General features: G+C 44.6%; 1 protein-coding gene across 4 annotated transcripts in view; it reads left to right on the plus strand.

Annotated features, from left to right (window-relative positions):
• The first annotated feature begins 776 nt into the window (after positions 1-776).
• LOC143525097 (B-cell receptor CD22-like) overlaps positions 777-22136 on the plus strand; it is a 40732-nt gene continuing 19372 nt past the window's right edge. For 2 of the 4 annotated variants that reach the window (XR_013133598.1, XM_077018664.1), the window contains exons 1-4: positions 777-1030; positions 2779-3099; positions 3610-3837; positions 11324-11593. Coding sequence is in view for 2 of the 4 variants with exons in the window: in XM_077018664.1 (XP_076874779.1) it covers positions 973-1030; positions 2779-3099; positions 3610-3837; positions 11324-11593 (877 nt within the window). In the remaining 2 variants the exon portion in view is untranslated. Of the gene's footprint in view, positions 1031-2778; positions 3100-3609; positions 3838-11323; positions 11594-12926; positions 13027-13180; positions 13218-13300; positions 13379-13455; positions 13534-13634; positions 14317-22136 lie in introns of those variants that run through there. The other 2 variants (XR_013133589.1, XM_077018876.1) reach the window with 2 other exon arrangements.

A 22136-nucleotide genomic window follows, 5' to 3' on the forward strand; every position in this document is an offset into this window, starting at 1 on the left:
TACACAATGAAATATCCCTGAATAAGAATACTGCAACAGTGGATTAATTAATTAACCATGCACTATACACACACACCAGATAGGTTCCTGGCCCAGGGCACGTATAACAGCATCACTTTTAAGTAATACTGACATTATTTTGAGAAGGATGGCCACACAGTTCCAACGAATGGTTCATAATATTATTTTGAGAAATTTCAATTGAATAAGAAGTAAGTATAAAGTAGTATAAATGTCTAGCGCCACACTTGACTTATTCAGACTCTGATGACATACTAATGGCCCAATGACATCCTGTTTCACGATACTTGACCTACATATACTCACAATTTCTGCTGTGTGAAACTCTGGGTTAAAATATGTGATAAAGTGCTCTGAACAATCATGAAGACAAAATATATAATTTAGGGTTCATCTACTGTAGCAAAATACCCAGAGTGTCATTTTCAGGCAGTCTGATCAAAACTCCAGTCTGATCTCTGGGATGCTGACAAGAGTGATATGTCATCTGGTGTAACAGATGACGCAGGACACAGGAGAGGCCAAACCCCATACCAAGTCAGGACAGAACATCTTTAACTCGTCTTTAAAACAAAACACACAAATATGTACAAAAAACAAGAAGAAAAATATGTTATCACACTTGAATGTGTTTTGTGTTCTTGAGGAGAGTACCAGGAAGAGGCTGTAATGTAAAGGGGGAGGGGTGATGACAGAATGCTGTGTTAAATATTCAACACACCTTCCGTATCTTTGCTGTATGTCAGTGACCAAGATCACAACAATGTCCAAGTGTAGGATGGGTGAGGGGCAGCAGGACTGAGGTAACGGCTGTTATACTCAGTAACAGAGCAAAGCAGCACAGGCCTTCATTTAAGGATTCTTCTTTGATCATTTAGCAGAAACATTTAGTCTAAAGTCACGACTTACTGGAGCTCCGTGTATCAGTTCTGTGTGAACAGTGATCTCACCATGTCTTTACAAACATCAGGAAATGTTGTGATGGCAGCAATCCTCATGTTACTGGCAGGTAAAGTTTTAATATTTTCTTTATTTTCTACTAATTTGTGTACATGCATGTTTCTGTTTTGATATTAATTTGTGGGAACCTAACAGGGTTAGTAAAGATTTGAATGTATCCTATCATTAAATCATAGACCAGAAACACTTGATAATAGTTGTTCATAGCCAAAATATATGAAGATACTTGAGAAATATATAAGTTACTTGAATATATGAAAATGTACTAGAGAAAAATCTTAAATTTCAGTAACAGCAAAGAAGTACTGCAGCAGCAAATTTCCTGCATATTTCAACTGAATATGTTTATATTTGTAACGTTCTGCGTGGGGCAGAACAGGGAGGTGGACACAAATGCTGAGGAGAGCGAGATTTATTCAAGGAAATTCCAAAGGCAGAGTCATAATGGCAGGCAGGGGTCGTAACGGGCAGGCAATCCAGACACGAAATACGAACAGACATGACGAAACAAAACCAGGAGGACTCACAGACTAGGCAGGAACACACAGTAGTCATGGGGAAAACAACGAGGCTTGAAACAGGAATACAATGAACATGAATGCACAAAGTGAACAAAATGACTGATACAGACACGGGAGACACAGGGACTAATATACATGGAACTAGACAAGGACCAGGTGACAACACTGATGACATGGGCGTGGAAGACAATGGGAAACCATAGAGACAGACAAGCAGGGCGGGATCAACGGGCAAGGAACACAGACACGAGGGAACCCGGAGTGACAGCTAGGAGAGGGGGCGTAGCCCTACGTGACAATATTACTGTGTCTTTATTCTAAATTTAATTCTAAAGGTTCATATTGAATATTAGAACTGCATAACACCGTGTCTCATTCCTTGGTGGTCATCTTATCATGCCTTCACACCAGATGCCTGTTTCACTTCCTATGCCTTATACTTTTGTTTTGTGAACTGGCCTGCTGCCAGTTACTTCCCCTGGCGGCCTTTTTTCATTTTCATGCATTAAGTTTGTTCCCGCATCATTTGAGTTGCTTTTATTTTCCTCCCGTCTCTCTAGGGTTCAGCTTTGACTTATCGCGTGTTGAGTTTTCCGCATTGTTTTTTGTTTTTCTTCATTGTTTTTACTGTTGTGTTTTATATTGAGCGTTGTGTTTTCCACGTCTTTTGCGTTTTAGTATTACTGTTGTTGTATGTGTGCTTGTGTTATGTTCACGCAGACTTGTATTATCACCACTGACTCTGTCTGTTCCAGTCGCCACTTGGGTCTACCTCTCTATCTGTGTTATTACGGTGTGTGTTCACTTCACGTTACAGCAGGAGCTAGGCATGAGAGCATGTAGTTCATGTCTTGCTTATGTTGATGTATTTAAAGGTGCATATTGTTCATGTCTTTGTCACTGTTCATATGATTAACTGTGGTGCGCTTAATAAATACGTATCTTGTCTCGTCTCAGCGTCCTGTTCACTTCTCTCACCACAACATCTACTGCACCTGCCAATTACAACTTCCTGCATAAAAAAAAAATGCTGTGTCTATTCTAAATTGTATTAAATTCTACGTTGAAAATCTACAGAACTGTATTAAACTGTGTTCTGTTCCTTTGTGGTGATATCTCTCCATGTTTGGTTCAGAATAGCAGCAGAGACTCTGGAAATGTCACTCTGACTGTTAGACCAGAGAGTTTAGCAAATGTGTGTACAATCCCATCTGAATTTGTGTGTGTGTGTGTGTGTGTGCGTGTGTGTGCGTGTGTGTGTGTGTGTGTTTTCCAGGAGCTCAGAACAGTTTAGCTCTCTCCTCTCAGAGTCTCTGTGCCGTTACTGGATCTATTGTAAACATCCCCTGTTCAATATATGATTCTAGTATCACAGAGAGACAGTGGTATCAAGTCCAGAGATCTGATGGAGAATCACAAGACCTGAGTACAAACCCACAGTATTCAGGACGAGTGTCTATAAGCACATTGAGGAATGACTGTACACTGACAATAAAGGATGTGACAGGAAGTGACTCTGGAGTTTATAACTTTAGATTTAGAACACAGGGGGATGAGTGGATATATTTTTCACCTGGAGTTACTCTCACTGTCACAGGTAACAAAACAACACACACTCATCCATTAACACATTATACATGGGGACAAACATCTGTGACAGTCCTTCATTACTGTCCACTCTGGAAAACATTTAATGAAATTTCTCAAAACTAAAATGTTGCCCTTTAAACTCTGTGGTGCCTTAAAGAGACCATTCTCCAAGGTATGTCCATGTTTGTAGTTCCGTGGGTGTGGGTTGTCTGTGAGTGTGTTCGTAGTCTCACCTGTGCCTTGCCTCAAGATCACGAGGGTATGTGCTAATCACCTATTTAATGTGCGTTCGCGCAATGTCTTGTGCTTGTCTTTGTCTAAAGTTTCGTGCTTGTGTGAGCATCATATGTAGGAGCTTGCGCTCCGCATGGAGCCTAACGTGTTTTTTGTGATTAAACGTATGTTGCACCATAGACATTTACAAAATGTCCTCCACCCTTCCTCACTTTTACACAAATACACCCACCATCTTCTTTCTCACACAGAAATCTTTCTTGTGTCCATGATGTGTGTGTAGACCTGCAGGTGAAGGTGGATCCTGAGACTGTAGGACAGAGAGAGGTGAAACTGACCTGTAGCTCCACCTGCAATATCACTGAGGCCCTTTGGTCCCGCTGGTTCTGGAACGAAGTGTATTGGGGATATAGACCTGGTGCCTCCATTGTACTCAATTCCACCATTTTGGATAATCAGGGCAGTTTCTCCTGTAGGATGTCTGGCAGCGAACACCACTCGCCTGCAGTGTGTAAGTTGATTTGAACTAAATGTCAATCTTAATCCTGAACGTCAGAATTATTCAATATTAGCCATATTAGTACAACATGTTTAAGATACAAATGTTCTTAAAAGCAAGATAATTCTATAACTATAAAAACTATAATTTTTATAGTTTTGGGGTGTGACTTACACTCCTGAACATGTGTGTGTGCTCTGAAAAGTTCATCTGTTGATCTCTCCTGCTCTTATAAATACGCTGGAGGACACACAATGACAAAATCATTCTGGTTCATTAAAGAGCAGCAGGTTGGTGTTGAGATTGTGGATGTGAGAGAGGAAGAGGAGTATCAGGGGAGGGTGAAATACAAACAGAGCTCCCAGAATGACTGTAGTATGACCATCACTCACCTGAGAGAGAGTGACGCTCACACATACAGGTTCAGATTCCACACTGATGGTACTGGGGGTGAATACACTGGTGAACCTGGAGTATCTCTGTCTGTCACAGGTAGTGTTGTAAAATAAACTCTCTTTTTCTTTTCAGTGAAAACAGCATTAAATCTTGTTTAAAATTATTTACAGATCTGAAAGTTACAGTGTCAGACAGAAGTGGTTTAAATCACTTCATCTGCAGCTCCACCTGCACTCTGTCCTACAACCCCACCTACATCTGGTACAAGAACAGACAGTGTGTGTCTCACTGCACATCCGTCTCCTGCTCTGTATCTGCAGTCAGTGGTGCAGTTAGTTATAGCTGTGCTACTAAAGATCATGAGAACCTCCTCTCTCCTCCTGTGAGTGAGTGGAGAACTTGAGAAACAGGATGATGATGATAATAATAATAATAAGAATGTGGTATTGTAGCCTTGCGGCCTTAGGCAATTATATCAAGGAAGACTGGAGGCGGTCGATTATAATCAAAAGTCGCTGCTTTATTTTCAGCTCTCTCAAGTTTCCAACAGGCCTTCAACTAAAATGCACTCCTCCTGGTCCCTCCCCCTTTTACCAGCCCCACTTTATACCCAAAATTCCCGCGGCGAATTCCAGGTAAAAGGCCGCTCATCAGGGTGGGCCAATCAAAGTTCTCCCAGGTGCAGCATACGCTCTTCTGGAAAACAAATATCTCCACACCAATTAATTTAGTAAGTCATCATCAGTCTATACGTCTACAGATCCGATGTCTTGACAAGGTAATCTCTAATCAGGTACGTATTCCCCTCTCACCTAGTAGGCTGATACCAGGTAGGTTGGTGATGATGCCGTACCGGTCTCAGCATCACACACCCCCCTCCTTAAGATCGTCACTCCCCTGAGTGGCGAGAGAGGTAGTCCGCGGTGACGTTCTGTACCCCTGCTCGGTACTTCACCTGGAACCTGAAGGGCTGTAAGGATAAATGCCAACGACTGACTCGTGCATTCTTATCCTTCATCCTGTGTATCCATTGCAGGGCTGCATGATCTGTCTCCAAGACGAACTCATTGCCAATTAAGTAATAACGCAACGTGTCCAGTGCCCATTTAATTGCTAATCCTTCTTTCTCAACAGTAGAATATCTCGTTTCCCGTGGGAAGAGTTTCCTACTGATATACAAGATTGGTCTACGTTCCTGACCATCCCCTTGTAGGAGTACTGCGCCAAGGCCTTCGCCTGATGCGTCTGTTTGAACAATGAAGGGTTGATTAAAGTCCGGACTCTGCAGTATTGGTTCTCTGCATAAGCAGGCTTTCAAATCCTTAAACTCTGCATCACACTCAGATGTCCATTTGACCTTCTGGGGATTATTCTTACGGGTAAGTTCTGTAAGGGCTACTGTCCTCCTGGCAAAGTTAGGTATAAACCTACGATACCACCCTGCTAAGCCCAGGAAGGATCTTACCCTCTTTTTGGTTGTCGGAGGTGGACACGCCATCACTGCTTGGACCTTGTCCACTTGAGGCTTGATGATCCCTCCACCAAGAACGTATCCGAGATAGGAAACTTCCGCCTTGGCTAGCTGACATTTCCTTGCGTTGATGGTTAATCCAGCCTTTTGGACTCTGTTGAAGACATCGGCTAGGTGGTCTCTGTGTTCCTGCCATGATGAGCTAAAGATGACTACATCATCAATGTAGGCTGCCGCGTAGGCTTCTGCTCCTCGCAGTATATGGTCCATGACTCTCTGAAATGTTGCTGCTGCTCCATGGAGTCCAAACGGCATAGTAGTAAACTGATATAGTCCACTAGGTGATCTAAACGCAGTCAGTTCCTTTGCTGAATCAGCTAAAGGTATTTGCCAGTATCCTTTACTTAGGTCTAACGTGCTCAGGTACTTGGCTTTTCCTAGCCTTTCGACTAGTTCGTCAATCCTGGGCATTGGGTAAGGATCAAAAGCAGATATGCTGTTCAGTTTTGAAAAATCAATGCAGAACCTAAGTTCTCCATCCTTCTTAGGTACCAGTACTACCGGACTACACCATTCGCTTTGTGAAGGCTCTATCACCCCTAACTCCAACATGTGCTCCACCTCTTCGTTCAACTGTGGTATGAGGCGTGCTGGCACTCGGCAGTGAGTCTGTCTAATCGGCTCTGGCGCTCGCAGGCGAATATGATGTTGTGTCACCTCTGTGCGTCCCGGCCGTGCACTGAAGAGGGCCTCTGGTATAATTTGCTGTAATTCTTTCTGTTTACCTGCAGTTAGATGGCTTACATCGGGGATGGTCATGTCAGATGTTGTGGGGAAGTACTGTTCCTCTGTCTCTTCCTCCTCATCGACAACTCGGGCCCATAATTGCTCTGCCACTGTCTCCTGCCTTTCCTTCCATGGTCGAAGTAGATTGATGTGGAATGTTTGTGTCTTCTTGCGTCTATCAGGTAGGTACAATTCGTACGTGGTTGAATTGATCTTCTTCGTGACCTCGTATGGTCCATGCCATTTTGCTAATAGGCTGTTGTCCACTGTTGGTAGCAGCAGTAATACTTTTTGGCCTGGCATCAAATTTCGACTTCTGGATGTTTTGTCATACCAGGCTTTTTGCTGTTGCTGTGCTCTAGCCATATTGTCATTTACCAACTCTGTCATCTTATCCAACTTCTCTCTCATCTTAAGCACGTAGGACAAGATGCTCATTTGTTCTCTTGGCATGTCTCCCTCCCAGGCTTCTCTTAGGACATCCAATGGTCCCCTCACCTGGCGGCCATAGAGTAACTCGAATGGTGAGTATCCAGTTGATGACTGCGGGACTTCTCGATACGCAAAGAGTAGGTATGGGAGCCACTGGTCCCAGTCCGTTCCATTTTCCGACACGAACTTGCGCAGCATCGACTTCAGTGTTTTGTTAAACCTTTCGACCATCCCATCAGTCTGTGGGTGATATGGAGTGGTCCTAATTCCTTTTATGCCCAGTAATGAAAAGACTTCTTTAATCTGCCTAGATGTGAAGTTGGTGCCTTGGTCCGTCACGATGTCTCTAGGTATGCCTACTCTGGAAAATAGTTGCATTAACGCATTAACTATTTGTCTAGTCTTGATCTTCCTGAGTGGGAAGGCTTCTGGGTAGCGTGTGGCATAGTCACACACTACTAGAATGTATTTATTACCTGACCTACTTCTTTCTAGTGGGCCTACAATGTCCATTGCTATCCGTGTAAATGGAACATCAATAATGGGTAGGCTAATCAACGGTACTCTGTCACCCTTTTTAATCGGCATGGTTAATTGGCAATCCGGACATGATTTGCAAAAGTTCACTACGTCCGTGTATAATCCTGGCCAATAAAATCTGCTAGCTATACGGGCTAATGTTTTCTGTTGCCCTAGATGTCCTGCCCATGGTACCGTGTGAGCTACTTGCAGTATATCTGTCCTGACGTTTTTGGGTATTACCAACTGTTCTCCCTTGTCATTACGCCTATACAGCTTGTCGTCTTTTATAACGAACTGCTCTTGCCCCTTAATGTTGCTTCGTATACCTCCGTTTTTCGCTTTTTCAAACGCAGACTTTAACGTCGCATCGCGTTTCTGTAAATCTGCGATGTCGCTAGGTAAATCATTCCAGTCGACTATCGAGGGTTTAGGTAGGCATTCTTTAACAGTCGTGCCTCTTACTTTCGCTTTCCGCCTGTCATTTCTGGACTGTTTAACTCTTTCGGTTTCCCGAAATGGCAGTTCGCCAAAGTCAGCGTGTTGCTGCGCTGCCAGTTTAGCCTGTAGTCGTGTCACTACTCTTACTTCAGCTTCGTTATTCCCTCCCTGTAGCAACTCTGCTAACACCGGGATATCTCGGCCCAATATAACTGGATATGGGGACTGGTTAACAATTCCTACTGTTAAAAGATAGGTCTGGTCATTAATGTCTATGCTCACGTCCGCTGTCTGATAATCCTGTTCATCTCCGTGTATGCAGCGTACTTTTAATGTAGCAGTATTCAGCGGTATTTGCTCGTTCAGACACTCTTCCCTAACTAGCGTCTGACTAGAGCCCGAATCCACTAGAGCTTTAAACGTTTTCCCCCTTATTTTCACCCAGACTGTTGTATCGGTGTTCAGGGATGATTCCATCATCGTACTATGTGGTCTATGGCAAAGACGTGTGCTACTACTGCCTGTGTGTAACGGACATACTGCTCTTTTATGCCCTCTCTGTCCACATGCGTGACATTCTATCGGGGGTTTGTCTCGTGTCTGCCGCTGTGTCGTGTACTGTCTATTAGTGTAGCTATACGTTTTCATATGTGGTGCATTATTTGCAGTACTCATATTATATTGACTAGCGTATGATCTATAAGCTTCTCTGGGCTTACCCTGGGTCGCGCTGCTAGGGTGTCCTAATTGCACACTTCTGTTAGGTTGTCGTGCCGCTATATAGTTTTCCGCCAATTCGGCTGCATGTCTTGATGTAGTGAGAGTATGTTGCTTAATCCATGTTCTTATTTCAGGGTTGATGCTTTGTAGGAACTGTTCCATTACGACTGCGTCGCCGATTTCTTCTTTTGTTTTTTGCTTTGGCATCATCCACTTGTCGTACAGGTCCTTTAGTCGTGCTTGTAACTCCCTGGGCGTCTCTCCATCCTTAACTGCATTATCTCGAAATCGCCGTCGATACGTTTCTGCGTTAATTTCATACTTTTGTAGAAGTACCCGTTTTACCTGCTCGTAATCCGCAGTGTCCTCTATATCCATCGCAACATATGCTGCTCGTGCCTTCCCACTGAGGAGTGGTACCAAATGTAGTGTCCAATCTTCTCTGGGCCATCTACCTGCTTGTGCGATACGTTCAAAGGTCGTGAGGTAATGTTCGATGTCCTCATCTTCCCTGAACGGGAGCATCTTCGGACTTGTCCATCCACTGCACATCGGTCGCTGGTTCAGCGGTGCTGGGTCGTGTGTTGCCGTACGTTGTACACGATGGATAATCTGTACTTCGGGTAGTGTTGCCGACGTTGCTGGGACTTCTGACTGTTGTGAGGTTTCGCCCTCCATTGCTGATGGTTGCTCTTGTTCCCCCTGTATATGACTCTGGAGTTGGGTGAACTGGTGTTGAAGCGTCCGCCATCTTTGTTCCTGTTTCTGAGTTTGCTTCTCGTGGCGTTCTTCTCGTGCTTGCTGAAGCTTAATAAAACTATGCAACATTTCACCGAGTTGAGCTACGCTCTCCGTTTCCGTCGGTTCCGTTGTCGAGCATTCTCCGTCTGGAATCTCGGAGTGCAGTTGGAGCTCCCTTTCCCCACGGATATCGCCCTCGTTAGCATCTTTTGTAGTTGCCATTTGCTTCCTCGGCGGCATCTTGAGAATATCTTTCCCTTATTCGTCCTCACAACACCGCCTGTGTGGGGTTCTAAAAGAAACCGCTGCCACCATGTGTGGTATTGTAGCCTTGCGGCCTTAGGCAATTATATCAAGGAAGACTGGAGGCGGTCGATTATAATCAAAAGTCGCTGCTTTATTTTCAGCTCTCTCAAGTTTCCAACAGGCCTTCAACTAAAATGCACTCCTCCTGGTCCCTCCCCCTTTTTACCAGCCCCACTTTATACCCAAAATTCCCGCGGCGAATTCCAGGTAAAAGGCCGCTCATCAGGGTGGGCCAATCAAAGTTCTCCCAGGTGCAGCATACGCTCTTCTGGAAAACAAATATCTCCACACCAATTAATTTAGTAAGTCATCATCAGTCTATACGTCTACAGATCCGATGTCTTGACAAGGTAATCTCTAATCAGGTACGTATTCCCCTCTCACCTAGTAGGCTGATACCAGGTAGGTTGGTGATGATGCCGTACCGGTCTCAGCATCACAAAGAAGAAGAATGTTTTTTTTGCAATTTCAGTTACTGATTAACACTTAATGATTAGTTATTTTACTTAGTTATTTTATATTACTCTTCCAACCAGTGCACTCTTGTGAGGTGCTAAGAATGTGTACACACAGCCCATGTGATCCTGAATCCACAGTCCCACCACACACATGCTTGTCTGCACCAAAGTCCCCACACTGTTTTATGTTCAGCTCTAAAGGTCGTATTCAGTATGATTTAAAGTGTACATCTAAATACATGCAACATGAATAAATATATGTGCAGTATATATGTAGGCTATGTATTGTTCATATATTTAAGTGCACTGCACACCTCAACATCTACTACCTTATAAAGGGAATAGAAATATAGATCACACATTGCATTCAACTAGTTTAAGTTTGGAGGCAATCAATACTGACTCAAACTGGATTCAGCACCATTTAGTGGCACATTGTAAAAAATATACTTCTGCTTATACTTTGTTTTAAACATGATAAATAGTTTTAAACTGTCCAAATGGATGTTGTAAATATCATGGTGCTTATCAAACAACCTGTATGTAGAAAAGACACTGGTGCAGAGTGGATCCCTCTGACAGAGACAAATATCCACTTATCAGGAGAATTTAAAAGCACATAATAAATAGAACCTAAAAAATGACCACAGAACTGGTGTTTTAACCATCAACAACAAAATGGTGTTGCAGAGATTTTATTCATGAATTCTTTTGTATTTAAGCTGTGAAACATCTTTACTCTCTATTGGTAATACGGTTGTGGTTGATGTTGAAGGATTTTGTCACGTTACAGCCCTGGACTCCTCCCTTGTGGGCGTGTCTACATGTAGTTTAGTCCAGTTATGTCCTTATATGTACTTTCATGGGTGCTGTGTGTATGTGTGTCATTGCCTCTCATTCATGTCACCTGCTCCTAGTCTTAATAGAGATATGTGTTACACTTGACCCTCATTGTCTTTCGAGTATATAAACCTTGATGTTAGTCTTGATCAGATTTAATCGTACACGCTCGTATGTGTGTGTCAACATTTGAGTGTTACATGTTATGATTGTGCTGTCTCGCTATCACTCATCAATAAAGACGTTCAGAGAAGTATTGTGGTCTCGACATCCTGTCTTCTTGATGTTACAGATGTGGCTCAAGTTACACATTAAAGATGTGTGTTAAATATTTAGAGTTTGTAATGAGAGTGTAGTTTTAATGTTAAGACAGTGTGTTTGTGTTCAGATCCCCCTAGAAACACCAGAGCAGTGATGGTTCCCTCTGGAGAGAGAGTGGAGGGAGATTCAGTGACTCTGACCTGCAGCAGTGATGCAAACCCTCCTGTTCTCACCTACTCCTGGTTTAAGCAGAGAGCAGCTGCAGACACACTGCTGGGAACAGGCCAGAATTACAGCATCACTAACATCAGCTCCCAGCACAGTGGACTCTACTACTGTACCGCTCACAACCAGCTAGGACACCACAACTCCACCACCGTCCTACTGGATGTGTTACGTATGTGCACTATTGTGTGATGTGTTCTTAAGTGATGTGTTCAGTAGACAAGACGGTTGCTTCCCTGAGCCTTCGGGTTGGGGAACGGGCTCTGACTGTTGTTTGTGCTTAGTCACCAAATGGCAGTTCAGAGTACCCGTCCTTCTTGGAGTCCTTGGAGGGGATTCTGGAATGTGCCCCTTCTGGGGATTCCATTGTCCTGCTAGGGGACTTCAGTGATCACATGGGCATTGACAGTAGGACCTGGAAGTGCGTGACTGGGAGGAATGGCCTCTCCAATCTGAACCCGTGTGGTGTTCTGTTATTGGACTTCTGTGTTCGTCACAGTCTGTCCATAATGAACACCATGTTCGAGGACAGAGGTGTCCATAAGTGCACATGGCACCAGGACACCTTAGGTCAAAGTTTGATGATCGATTTTGTAATTGTGTCGTCGGGCTTGTGACCATGTATCTTGGACACTCGGGTAAAGAGAGGAGCTGAACTGTCAACCGATCACCACCTACTGTAGTGGTGAGTTGGATCAGATGGCGGGACTCACACGTACACATCTAAATGCTTGGGTATCTTAGACTTCCTTTATACAAATCACCTTCATGTTTGAGTTTAATGCATCAGGACTCTCTGTGTATCATCCATGCATTCTACTCCACTTCTTTAATAAGGCCTAGAGTTAACTGTGTAAGTAATGGACATTCAGAGAAATAAATTGTATTGTTAAGATTTTAATTAAAGGACACTTGTCCTTCTTCCAAATAGTCTGCCATGTTAAACATTTTGTTCTCCAGTAAATATGACTGTCACTGTGATATGCCACGGATTTTGCTCAAGCTTACTAAATTTTCTAATTAGCAATCCAGGTAAAATTAGTGGAATCAACACAATCCAGGAAGCCTGAGCCAAATCCTGGTGAGGACTTTTAATCGCGGCACCTGAAATTGACAGCACTAAATGTAAATGTAAAAAATGTAAATGGTTAATCACAACAATGAGATATTTGTTATACAGTCAACATTCTGTGTGCAAACTTGGTATAGCCCTAGCCCAGACAGGAGACTGAACCCCAGTTTTGTTACCCACTACACTGAAGCATTACAGGGTCTTCACCTGGCCACAACACAGAACACCCAAACAGAAGATGACTTGATTGTTTAATCTCTGATGGTTTGTGTATTTGTTAATGGTGGTGCTGCCACATAGTGGTGGGGGGAGCTGATATACTTCTGTTGTGTAGATTACATGAGCCAGTAAAATTGACTAAAGTCATTTTAAATTTAATTAAAGGTTTTAGGAAACACTGTCTGGTCCAGATAGTAACAGTATTTGTGCTAAGGGGGATCAGCTGAGTGGTGGGAGCAGCCTGCTGTTTGGGGAGCTGCTGGACTCCTTCCTGTTCTGACTCTCTCTCTCATCACTGCTGTTCTACACATGAAGTGAGTGACAATGCTGTGGGTATAATTATTAATATGGAATGGACACATCATCCAAATTTAGATATAAATTGAACATTCTCTCCAAATGGGAACTCATTTAATACATAACAGTATTGCAGAATACAATAGACACTTTAGTCTTTTGTGTCACCAGGAGGAAGAGAGGGGCAGAAAGAAATGCAGATATTCAGGTATTAAATTCACATCTGTTATCAACATGTTGACCAAAAGCCACTACTGAAAAGTCCAAAGTTGTGTTCTCATCGTCTTCCAGACAGCTCCAAAACCTGGAGATGATACATACACAGCCCTAGACACCATGAACATGACCTCTGATTACAGCACTCTGCAGGTAACTACATGTGTTTGTATGTGTGTATTATCTTGCATACTGAGAATAATTATTTAAACTTGCATTTCTGTCCACAGCAGATTAGAGATTCTTCTAGTCACACATACTCAGCCTTAAATCCTGCAACCATGAGCTCTGAATATGACACACTGAGAGTAAGTTGAAAGTGTGTGTGTTTTTGTGTGTATTTATTTCATGTTTAAGATCCATAATGTTGGTTATTTTTCTTTTGTTGTATTGTTTGTGTTGTCCTCAGTGGTGAGAGGTTCTCCAGAACAGAGTTTGATCACTATCAGAATATGGAACGTCTTCATTCCCCACCGGTGGTCCAACACCATGACTTTATAATCATGGAGCTTTAAGAAGTCTTAGCCAATCAGTTCCAGTCTTTAATCAGTGTCATTAAATACTGCCTGCTTTAATTATTGTTTTAGATTTGCTGATGATGTTTGCCAGATTATTTACTCTTCAGTAGTTTATCCCGTCTTTAAGTGAGTATCATTAAGCACTCGCTGCTGTTTTCTGTACATTTGTTATTGTTTTGGATGCTTTGATTTTTTCATATTGTTTTTCTTCTGTAGGTTTTCTCATTATTTTGCAGCACTTATTATAGTAATATTGATTTTTATAAAGAATTCAAGCTTTAAATAGTGCCATTAAATTCCATCAACATTTATCACAAGGGCTTTGCAGATTTTCCATAATATTTTCATTCTTTCTATAGTGTTCACATTACTAACTATGCTAAGTCATCATGTGTCCTGGTTCATTTCTTTAGTTCCAGAAAATCAGAATCAGAATCACACACAAGGAATTTGTTTCTGGCTGTTCGTGTCTCCCGTGAGTTAAAGCACATCACAGTGGGTGTGGCAGTCGGCTCTAATACTGATCACTGATCTGTGAATGTGGTGTGTGAATATAGTGTCGTGGAAATTTTCTAATAAATGGATGAGGACTCAGACGTGGTTAAATGATTAATTTATTACAAATATATAAATATATATAAATAGGACAAAGACAGATACAAGACAGACACAGACATGAGAGTCTCATTCAAGCATGACAACTCTGAAGGCAGGGGGGCGCTCCCCCTGCTTATATACAATCTTAAACACAATTCAGCAGTTCTAACAGCAGGTTATCTTTAGCACAGCATGTTCCAAAACATAAGCGTCCAGCAGGCTACTTTGTCTCACATGTGTGTATCTCCTAATATGGACTTCCCTAGAGTTAGCGGAAGCAACTGATGTATCAGTTGAACACAGAGAAAGCTAAATGACCCAAGACTAGTAGCCTAGTGACTACCAGTTAATTAACAGAGTGCTCTTACCCTCAGCACTCTCCCTGACCTGGGTCACGTATAGCACACATGCATAATATGAACTAAACATGGTTACACTGAATCACACTACTTCATTATTGTCGTCCTTCTGCTTAGTCAGAATGGACATGTCCAAAATCATAAAGTTCATAATGATCTCTTATAATAACTAAACATGATCTAATCAATGATAATTAGTCAATAATCAATAATTTCTCTCACAATAGTCTGAACATAACTGCCACATAAATGAAGACCACATGACCTCTGGGGAGACTGGATAACAGGTAGGCCTGTTTGAGATGAGGGACTGGGAGATCACCTGACATGATCACATGTAATGTAATCATCATACTGATCTCCTATCTCTCCATAATCACATGTAATGTAATCATCATACTGATCTCCTATCTCTCCATGATCACATGTAATGTAATCCTCATACTGATCTCCTATCTCTCCATAATCACATGTAATGTAATCATCATACTGATCTCCTATCTCTCCATGATCACATGTAATGTAATCCTCATGTAACACAAGGTTCCGACACCAGTAAGTTGACGACACCACAGAAGAGCAGTAAGACAGATCAAATGTAGTTGAGGGTTTATTAAAACAAATACATCAGACTCATGGGAGGATTGGAGGGGTAGCTGCTCACCTACAGGGGCAACACTACAAACAAGGAGCACAGCAATCATACAACCTAGCTACAAGATCACTACAAAACCACCCAACCATTTGGTGTGAACAGGGGTAAAACTATTACAGCTCATCAGAGATAAACCTCTGCAAAACCTGGACTAAGCCTGTGGTGAACAGCTAGACTCCTCACCCCAGCCAGTGGCCCCAATGCACAAGCTTAAACCCCACTAATAAAATAGAATTACCTTTATTAGCTTTAAAAGAAGATCTAAAAGACATACATCAAACACATGGCCGAATCCGAACTACTGCCCATGCTAAGCCACTGGCTAGAATAATTGGTGGCGCACAGTGTCCCAGTACCGGTTGGCCACCCAGTCGGAGACAAACAAAAAACAACTGAACACACACACACACACACACACACACACACACACAACCATACACCAAACCACACGTTGAAACGGCACCCACTCATACACTCTCCCAAATCTCAGCGAAACCCAACCACAAAGATCAAGCAAGTCACTGATAACTTAACCAGACCAGTCAAACAGCCTCAACACACAAACACACCAATGGTGCCTCAACACACAAACATACCAATGATACCTCACACACCTACCACAGACACTCCAAAAATAAATCAACCTGTACGCCACCAACCTTACCCCCTGCACAAAGGAGACCAAGAAAACCCTGCTCAGCACCTCCAACTTCCTGCTTTTATAGGTGAGCAATCATCTCAAACTGGGCACTTCCTGTCACTCAGCGCCACAGCTCCCCTATTGTCCCAGCCCAGGCATTACACCCACCCTGAACACAGTCCATTCTGTTACATCCCCCTCCACTTTTCTGCAGCCTGTCCTCAGGCTGACCTCAAGCATCCCCATATCTTTCTGGTGGGATGCCTTTGGTAGTCCGATGTGACCGACGGGGTCCCCCAGCATCAGGGGCCGCCCCATCCTCTGTGGACGGTTGGGCAGGGGGAATGCAGGTTGTCAGAGGTGGTAGAAACCAGGTCGGTGGGAACAACCAAGGGTTTGAGGGCCCAGCCTCACTGGCAGCTTGGGTTAAGGGTCCAGATCCATCTGTGGCTGCCGCCGCTTCTTCCCCAGGAGCCTGTAAAGACAGAGGACATGGCCGCAGCAACTTCCTATGCAAAACCCTTTCTTTCCCACTTCCCTTTTCAGGCTTAACAACATAAACAGGTATGTCAAGGTTCGGTTGTTTAATCACCACATAGGGCGTACTGCTCCAGAAATTAGCCAATTTGCCCTGTCCCTTAGGACCAACATTACGGACCAACACCCGTTCTCCCACCATTAAAGGACCCAAAAGACCCCGATTGTCATGTTGCTTCTTTTGATGTTGCCCTGCCCTGCCCGTCAACTCCCCAGCTCTCCTGTAGGCATAATGTAGGCGCTCATGGTGTCTTCTCACCCACTCCTCCACAGTACTCTGTTCCTCCACAGTGTGTCCCAGCATCACATCCAAGGGGATCCTGACATGCCGGCCAAACATGAGATAGGATGGTGTATACCCTGTGGAACTATGGACAGTGTTATTATAGGCATGCAGCATTTCGGGTAAGTAATCAGCCCACCTTTGTTTCTTTTCATCCACCAGGGTTCCCAACATTCCAAGTAGGGTCCGGTTGAAGCGCTCGGTGAGGCCATTACCCTCAGGATGGTAGGGAGTGGTATGACTCTTTTTACAGCCATATAGTTCACAGAGCTGCTTTACTACTGCCGCCTCAAAGTTTGGACCCTGGTCTGAATGGAACAAGGATGGACAACCAAAGTACTGTATGACCTGCTGCCACATAACCCTCACTGTGGTGGCCGCCGTTTGGTCCCGGGTGGCTGCGGCCCAGGCGAACTTGGTGAAGTGATCGGTCAGCACCATAATATTTTGGAAGCCTCCGACGGCAGCTTCAAGAGACAAAAAGTCCATTGTGACCAGTTCGAGAGGGTAAGAAGCAGCAACAGGGGTCAACCCAACAGCTGAAGTGCCCGGCCTTTTCCTAAGGGTGCACTGTGGACATTCCGCACACCATTTCTGAACGTCAATAGCCATGTGTGGCCAATAGTAATTTGTCTGCAGCATTTTCAAGGTTTTTTCAGTAGCGAAATGGCCCATCTTGTCATGACAACAAGTAAATGCCTCCTTCTGAAGACTTTGAGGGAGGAGGAGCTGGTACCGTGGCATATTAGTGTTTGGGTCTTGGGTGCAACGATATAGCACCCCCTCTTGAAGCTGCAAACGGGGCATCTCCTTCAACAGCCTCAGTACATTGGGAGCTTCCCTTTGTCGTTCGTCCCACAGCAACGGTCTCCTCCTCTGGAAGACATGCAATACGCGAGAGATTACAGAGTCCTGCTGCTGCACTTCTGCCCACCTTTCCATTGTCCAGTCCTGTCCTATTCTGGAACCCCCAGAAGGTTGTGGCCAGTCTGGTGCTGGTCCGCTACAGGCCACTGAGCTGGACCCCAAGAGGCAAGCTTGCACCACTTCGACGGCCACCTCTTGGAACCCGGGAACCTCCATACCATCGTCGTCCTCTGGCACCACTGCAGCACCTACTGGGTAGCGGGACAGAACATCAGCGTTTACATTTGCTTTACCAGAGCGATGTTTGACCTGGAATCTGTAACTAGCCAGCCGAGCCACCCACCGCTGCTCCACCGCCCCTAATCGTGCTGTGGCCAGATGTGCAAGGGGATTGTTGTCAGTATATACCGTGAAGTCTGAGCCGAGGAGGTACTCGTGGAATTTTTCAGTGATGGCCCATTTAAGAGCCAGTAGTTCCAGTTTGAAAGAGCTATAGTTAGCATCATTGCGTTCTGCACCCTGGAGACCCCTACTGGCATAAGCAATAACTTTCTCCTGTCCGTCCTGTCTTTGTGAGAGCACGGCCCCTAGGCCTCTGTGGCTTGCATCTGTATAAAGCAGAAAGGGTAGTGTAAAATCTGCAAATGCCAGAACTGGTGCCTGCACAAGACCTTGTTTAAGGGATTCAAAAGCTGCTCCACAGTCATTAGACCAATCCCAAGGAGGGCATAAGGCTTTGGCCTTAGATTTCTTAGTAGGGTGCCCCCCCAGTAGCTTATGCAGTGGTGTTGCTATTTGTGAGAACCCCTTCACAAACCTGCGATAGTACCCAGCCAGGCCAAGGAAGGCTCGCAACTCTGTAATAGACTTTGGTACCTTCCACTGCTGAACAGCCATCACCTTATCGGGGTCTGGAGCTATACCAGCATCAGACACCACGTGACCCAGATATTGCACACTGCTTCTGAGAAGCTTGCATTTGTCTGGTTTCAACTTTAGGCCCTGCTGGGAAAGGCGAGAAAAAACAAAATCAAGGCGGTCAAGGTGGCTACTAAAGTCTGCAGCAAAAACGATCACATCATCCAAATAAATCAGCAGTGATTGATAGTTTTGATCCCCCAAGCAGCTCTCCATTAGGCGTTGGAAGCTTGCCGGTGCATTGCACAGACCAAACGGCATTCGTTGGAACTCGAATAGCCCCATAGGGGTGGTGAAAGCAGTTTTATCCATATCCTTTTGATGCATTTTGACTTGCCAGTAACCAGATGCAAGGTCAAGAGTAGAGTACCAGCGGGCCTTCTTTAAGCTGGCTAACGCTTCTTCCACCCGAGGTAGGGGATAGGAGTCCTTTCTGGTTACCTGGTTCAGCTGCCTATAGTCTACACAAAACCGAATGGAGCCATCCTTCTTTCGTACTAGGACTATTGGGGAAGACCATGGGCTTGAACTAGGTTTGATTATATCAGCATCCAACATTCGTTTTATCAGAGCTTTGACCTCACCATACAGATTAGGAGGGATCTGTCGATACCTCTGTCTGATTGGGGCTGCATCACCTGTTGGGATCTCATGTAAAATAGTCTCCGTACAGCCATAGTCCTCCTCATGCTGTGAAAAGACAGACTGGTGTTTGATCAACAGTGTGGCCAGTTTTTCTTTTTGCTCAGCTGACAGCTGAACCCCTTCTAGATCAAATTGAGGTGGTGAATTGGTGTTCACACTACCTACTCCCACGACCTTGACGGGCACCTCGCCAACATCATTGGGGGCAAACTGCAAGTCAGGACAGTCATCAAACACTTCACACCCACTTAATGTCAGCAATTCTCCCAATTTTTGGTATGGATACACGGCCAATGGTGTAGCACTGATATTCCTAACACGCACCTGCATCTGGCCATTTTTCACCTTCACCAAAGTACGAGCCACCAGCAGGCCATCTCTGGTAGGTAGCGGCTCCATGAGGGCTTCATAACTTCGACCACAAGGTCCGTTTCTAGCTCTGCAGCTCAACAGCACCTCGCAATTACCTGGCACTGTGACAGGGCGCCGACTAGCCAGACGGGCATAGCCCACAAAGCCCTCTGGTGAAGTGAAGCGATGCTCTTTTTGGCAGATATGCATAGCTTTCTGCCACGTCACTTTTCCCAAGGCATTCAATGGTGGTGGATTCTTGACAACACGGGGGCCGCTCTTCTGAAACAAAACTTGCCACACTTCTTTGATAATATTCATCCCCACTAGTGCAGAGACTGTCAGGCATGAATTCTTTACCACAATTACGCCCACATTCTCTAGCTCTACACCAGCAATGTCCACCTGAAGCGTTATGTAACCCAGATATGGTATCTCTTTGCCATTGGCTGCCCTCAACTTTAGCAAAGAAGTGGGATCCCTTAACCGCTGACCATTCTTTCCAAAGTGTTCTTCAAACCAGTCCTGACGCATCATGGATACTTGAGAGCCCGTATCCAGTAAGCATGAAACAGTCACTCCATCCATGGACACCTGAATCATTGGGCATTCTCCAACAAGATCGCATGGGGGCACACTAGTGCTTGAAGGGCCATTTACTACTGTGGAGTTAACTACTTGCAGTGACAGAGGGCTTGGATAGGATAGGTCAGGTGTTGGTGTAGACAGCGTCAAGGGGGACGGGTTTACTGGTGGAACGAAAACAATGTCCTGGGAGACTGATTTAAAAGTTGCAGGGTTTACTGCAGACACTACCTGGGAAGGAGTAGGGCATGAATTTTCCTCTGTATGTAATGGATCATTTGCCAGTAGGCCTACTGTTCGATCCTCAACGGTAGGGGGCACTAGTTTAAAGTGGGCTGTAGGTTCTGCTTAGGACACTGGCGGGCAATGTGACCAGGAGTCCTACAGTTAAAGCATATAGGGCGCCCTTGGTCATCATACTCACGGGGCCTAGGCTGTTGGCCTGCCCGTTGGTGTCTTGGGCCTGGGGAATAGCTGCGTGACCTTTGAGGGACCTCCAATGAGCCGTTGCTCTGGGGACTCCCCTGCTGTCTTGCCTTCTGGAACTCTTCCCTTATACCCTGCAAGAGGGTCTGGGAAAGAGTATTCACCTGGAGTTCGACTTCCTTTGCCAGCTCCACCTTCAATTCCCCTTTTAGTTTCTTAAGATCATCATCCCACGGTTGCTTTTGTGGGGCATTCCTCACTGTTCCACAATAAGCATGGCCCTCTTCCTCTAACCCTGCACGCAGTACAGCCTCAGTCTTCACATCTGAAAATGTAAGGGCATTACTCAATGTTACCTTCAACCTCAGGTCCCTCTTCAGCCCTTCATCTGAAAGTCCAGAGATGAACTGGTCTCGCATCAGCACCTCTGGATTCAGAATATTTGCAGAGTCATTCACCATCATCTTCTGCCAACACTCCTGTAAACGGAGCGCGAAGCCTCTCACACTCTCTTCTGAGTGTTGCCTACACTTGAAAAAAAGTGAACGAGTGACTGAAGCACAGGCATGGCTAGCATATAAATCGTTAAGTTTTTGGAAAACTTTTGCCACTGTATCTTTGTCAGTGTTAGGCAGAATGGCCATCTCCCTCTTTGCTTCTCCATCTAAGCAGCTAAAAACCCAATCAATTTGATTTTCTTCAGGTATAGCATACATTCTAAACCACATTTCCAAATCACCCTTCCATTGCTTAAAAGAAATATCATCTGCCCCTCGCCCCCCTGAGAATCTAGAGCAAGGCATCATATATGGAAAGAGAGATGGCATAGAAAAAGCTCTTGGTCTCCCAACTCCCTCATTCCGACTTTGAGACATCTTCAATGGTGTAACAACCTTAAAATACTGGTCCTGCCGGCTACGCCAAGATGTAACACAAGGTTCCGACACCAGTAAGTTGACGACACCACAGAAGAGCAGTAAGACAGATCAAATGTAGTTGAGGGTTTATTAAAACAAATACATCAGACTCATGGGAGGATTGGAGGGGTAGCTGCTCACCTACAGGGGCAACACTACAAACAAGGAGCACAGCAATCATACAACCTAGCTACAAGATCACTACAAAACCACCCAACCATTTGGTGTGAACAGGGGTAAAACTATTACAGCTCATCAGAGATAAACCTCTGCAAAACCTGGACTAAGCCTGTGGTGAACAGCTAGACTCCTCACCCCAGCCAGTGGCCCCAATGCACAAGCTTAAACCCCACTAATAAAATAGAATTACCTTTATTAGCTTTAAAAGAAGATCTAAAAGACATACATCAAACACATGGCCGAATCCGAACTACTGCCCATGCTAAGCCACTGGCTAGAATAATTGGTGGCGCACAGTGTCCCAGTACCGGTTGGCCACCCAGTCGGAGACAAACAAAAAACAACTGAACACACACACACACACACACACACACACACACACAACCATACACCAAACCACACGTTGAAACGGCACCCACTCATACACTCTCCC

Source organism: Brachyhypopomus gauderio, chromosome 1 (assembly GCF_052324685.1).
Source record: "Brachyhypopomus gauderio isolate BG-103 chromosome 1, BGAUD_0.2, whole genome shotgun sequence".
Classification (NCBI taxonomy): Eukaryota; Metazoa; Chordata; class Actinopteri; order Gymnotiformes; family Hypopomidae; genus Brachyhypopomus; species Brachyhypopomus gauderio.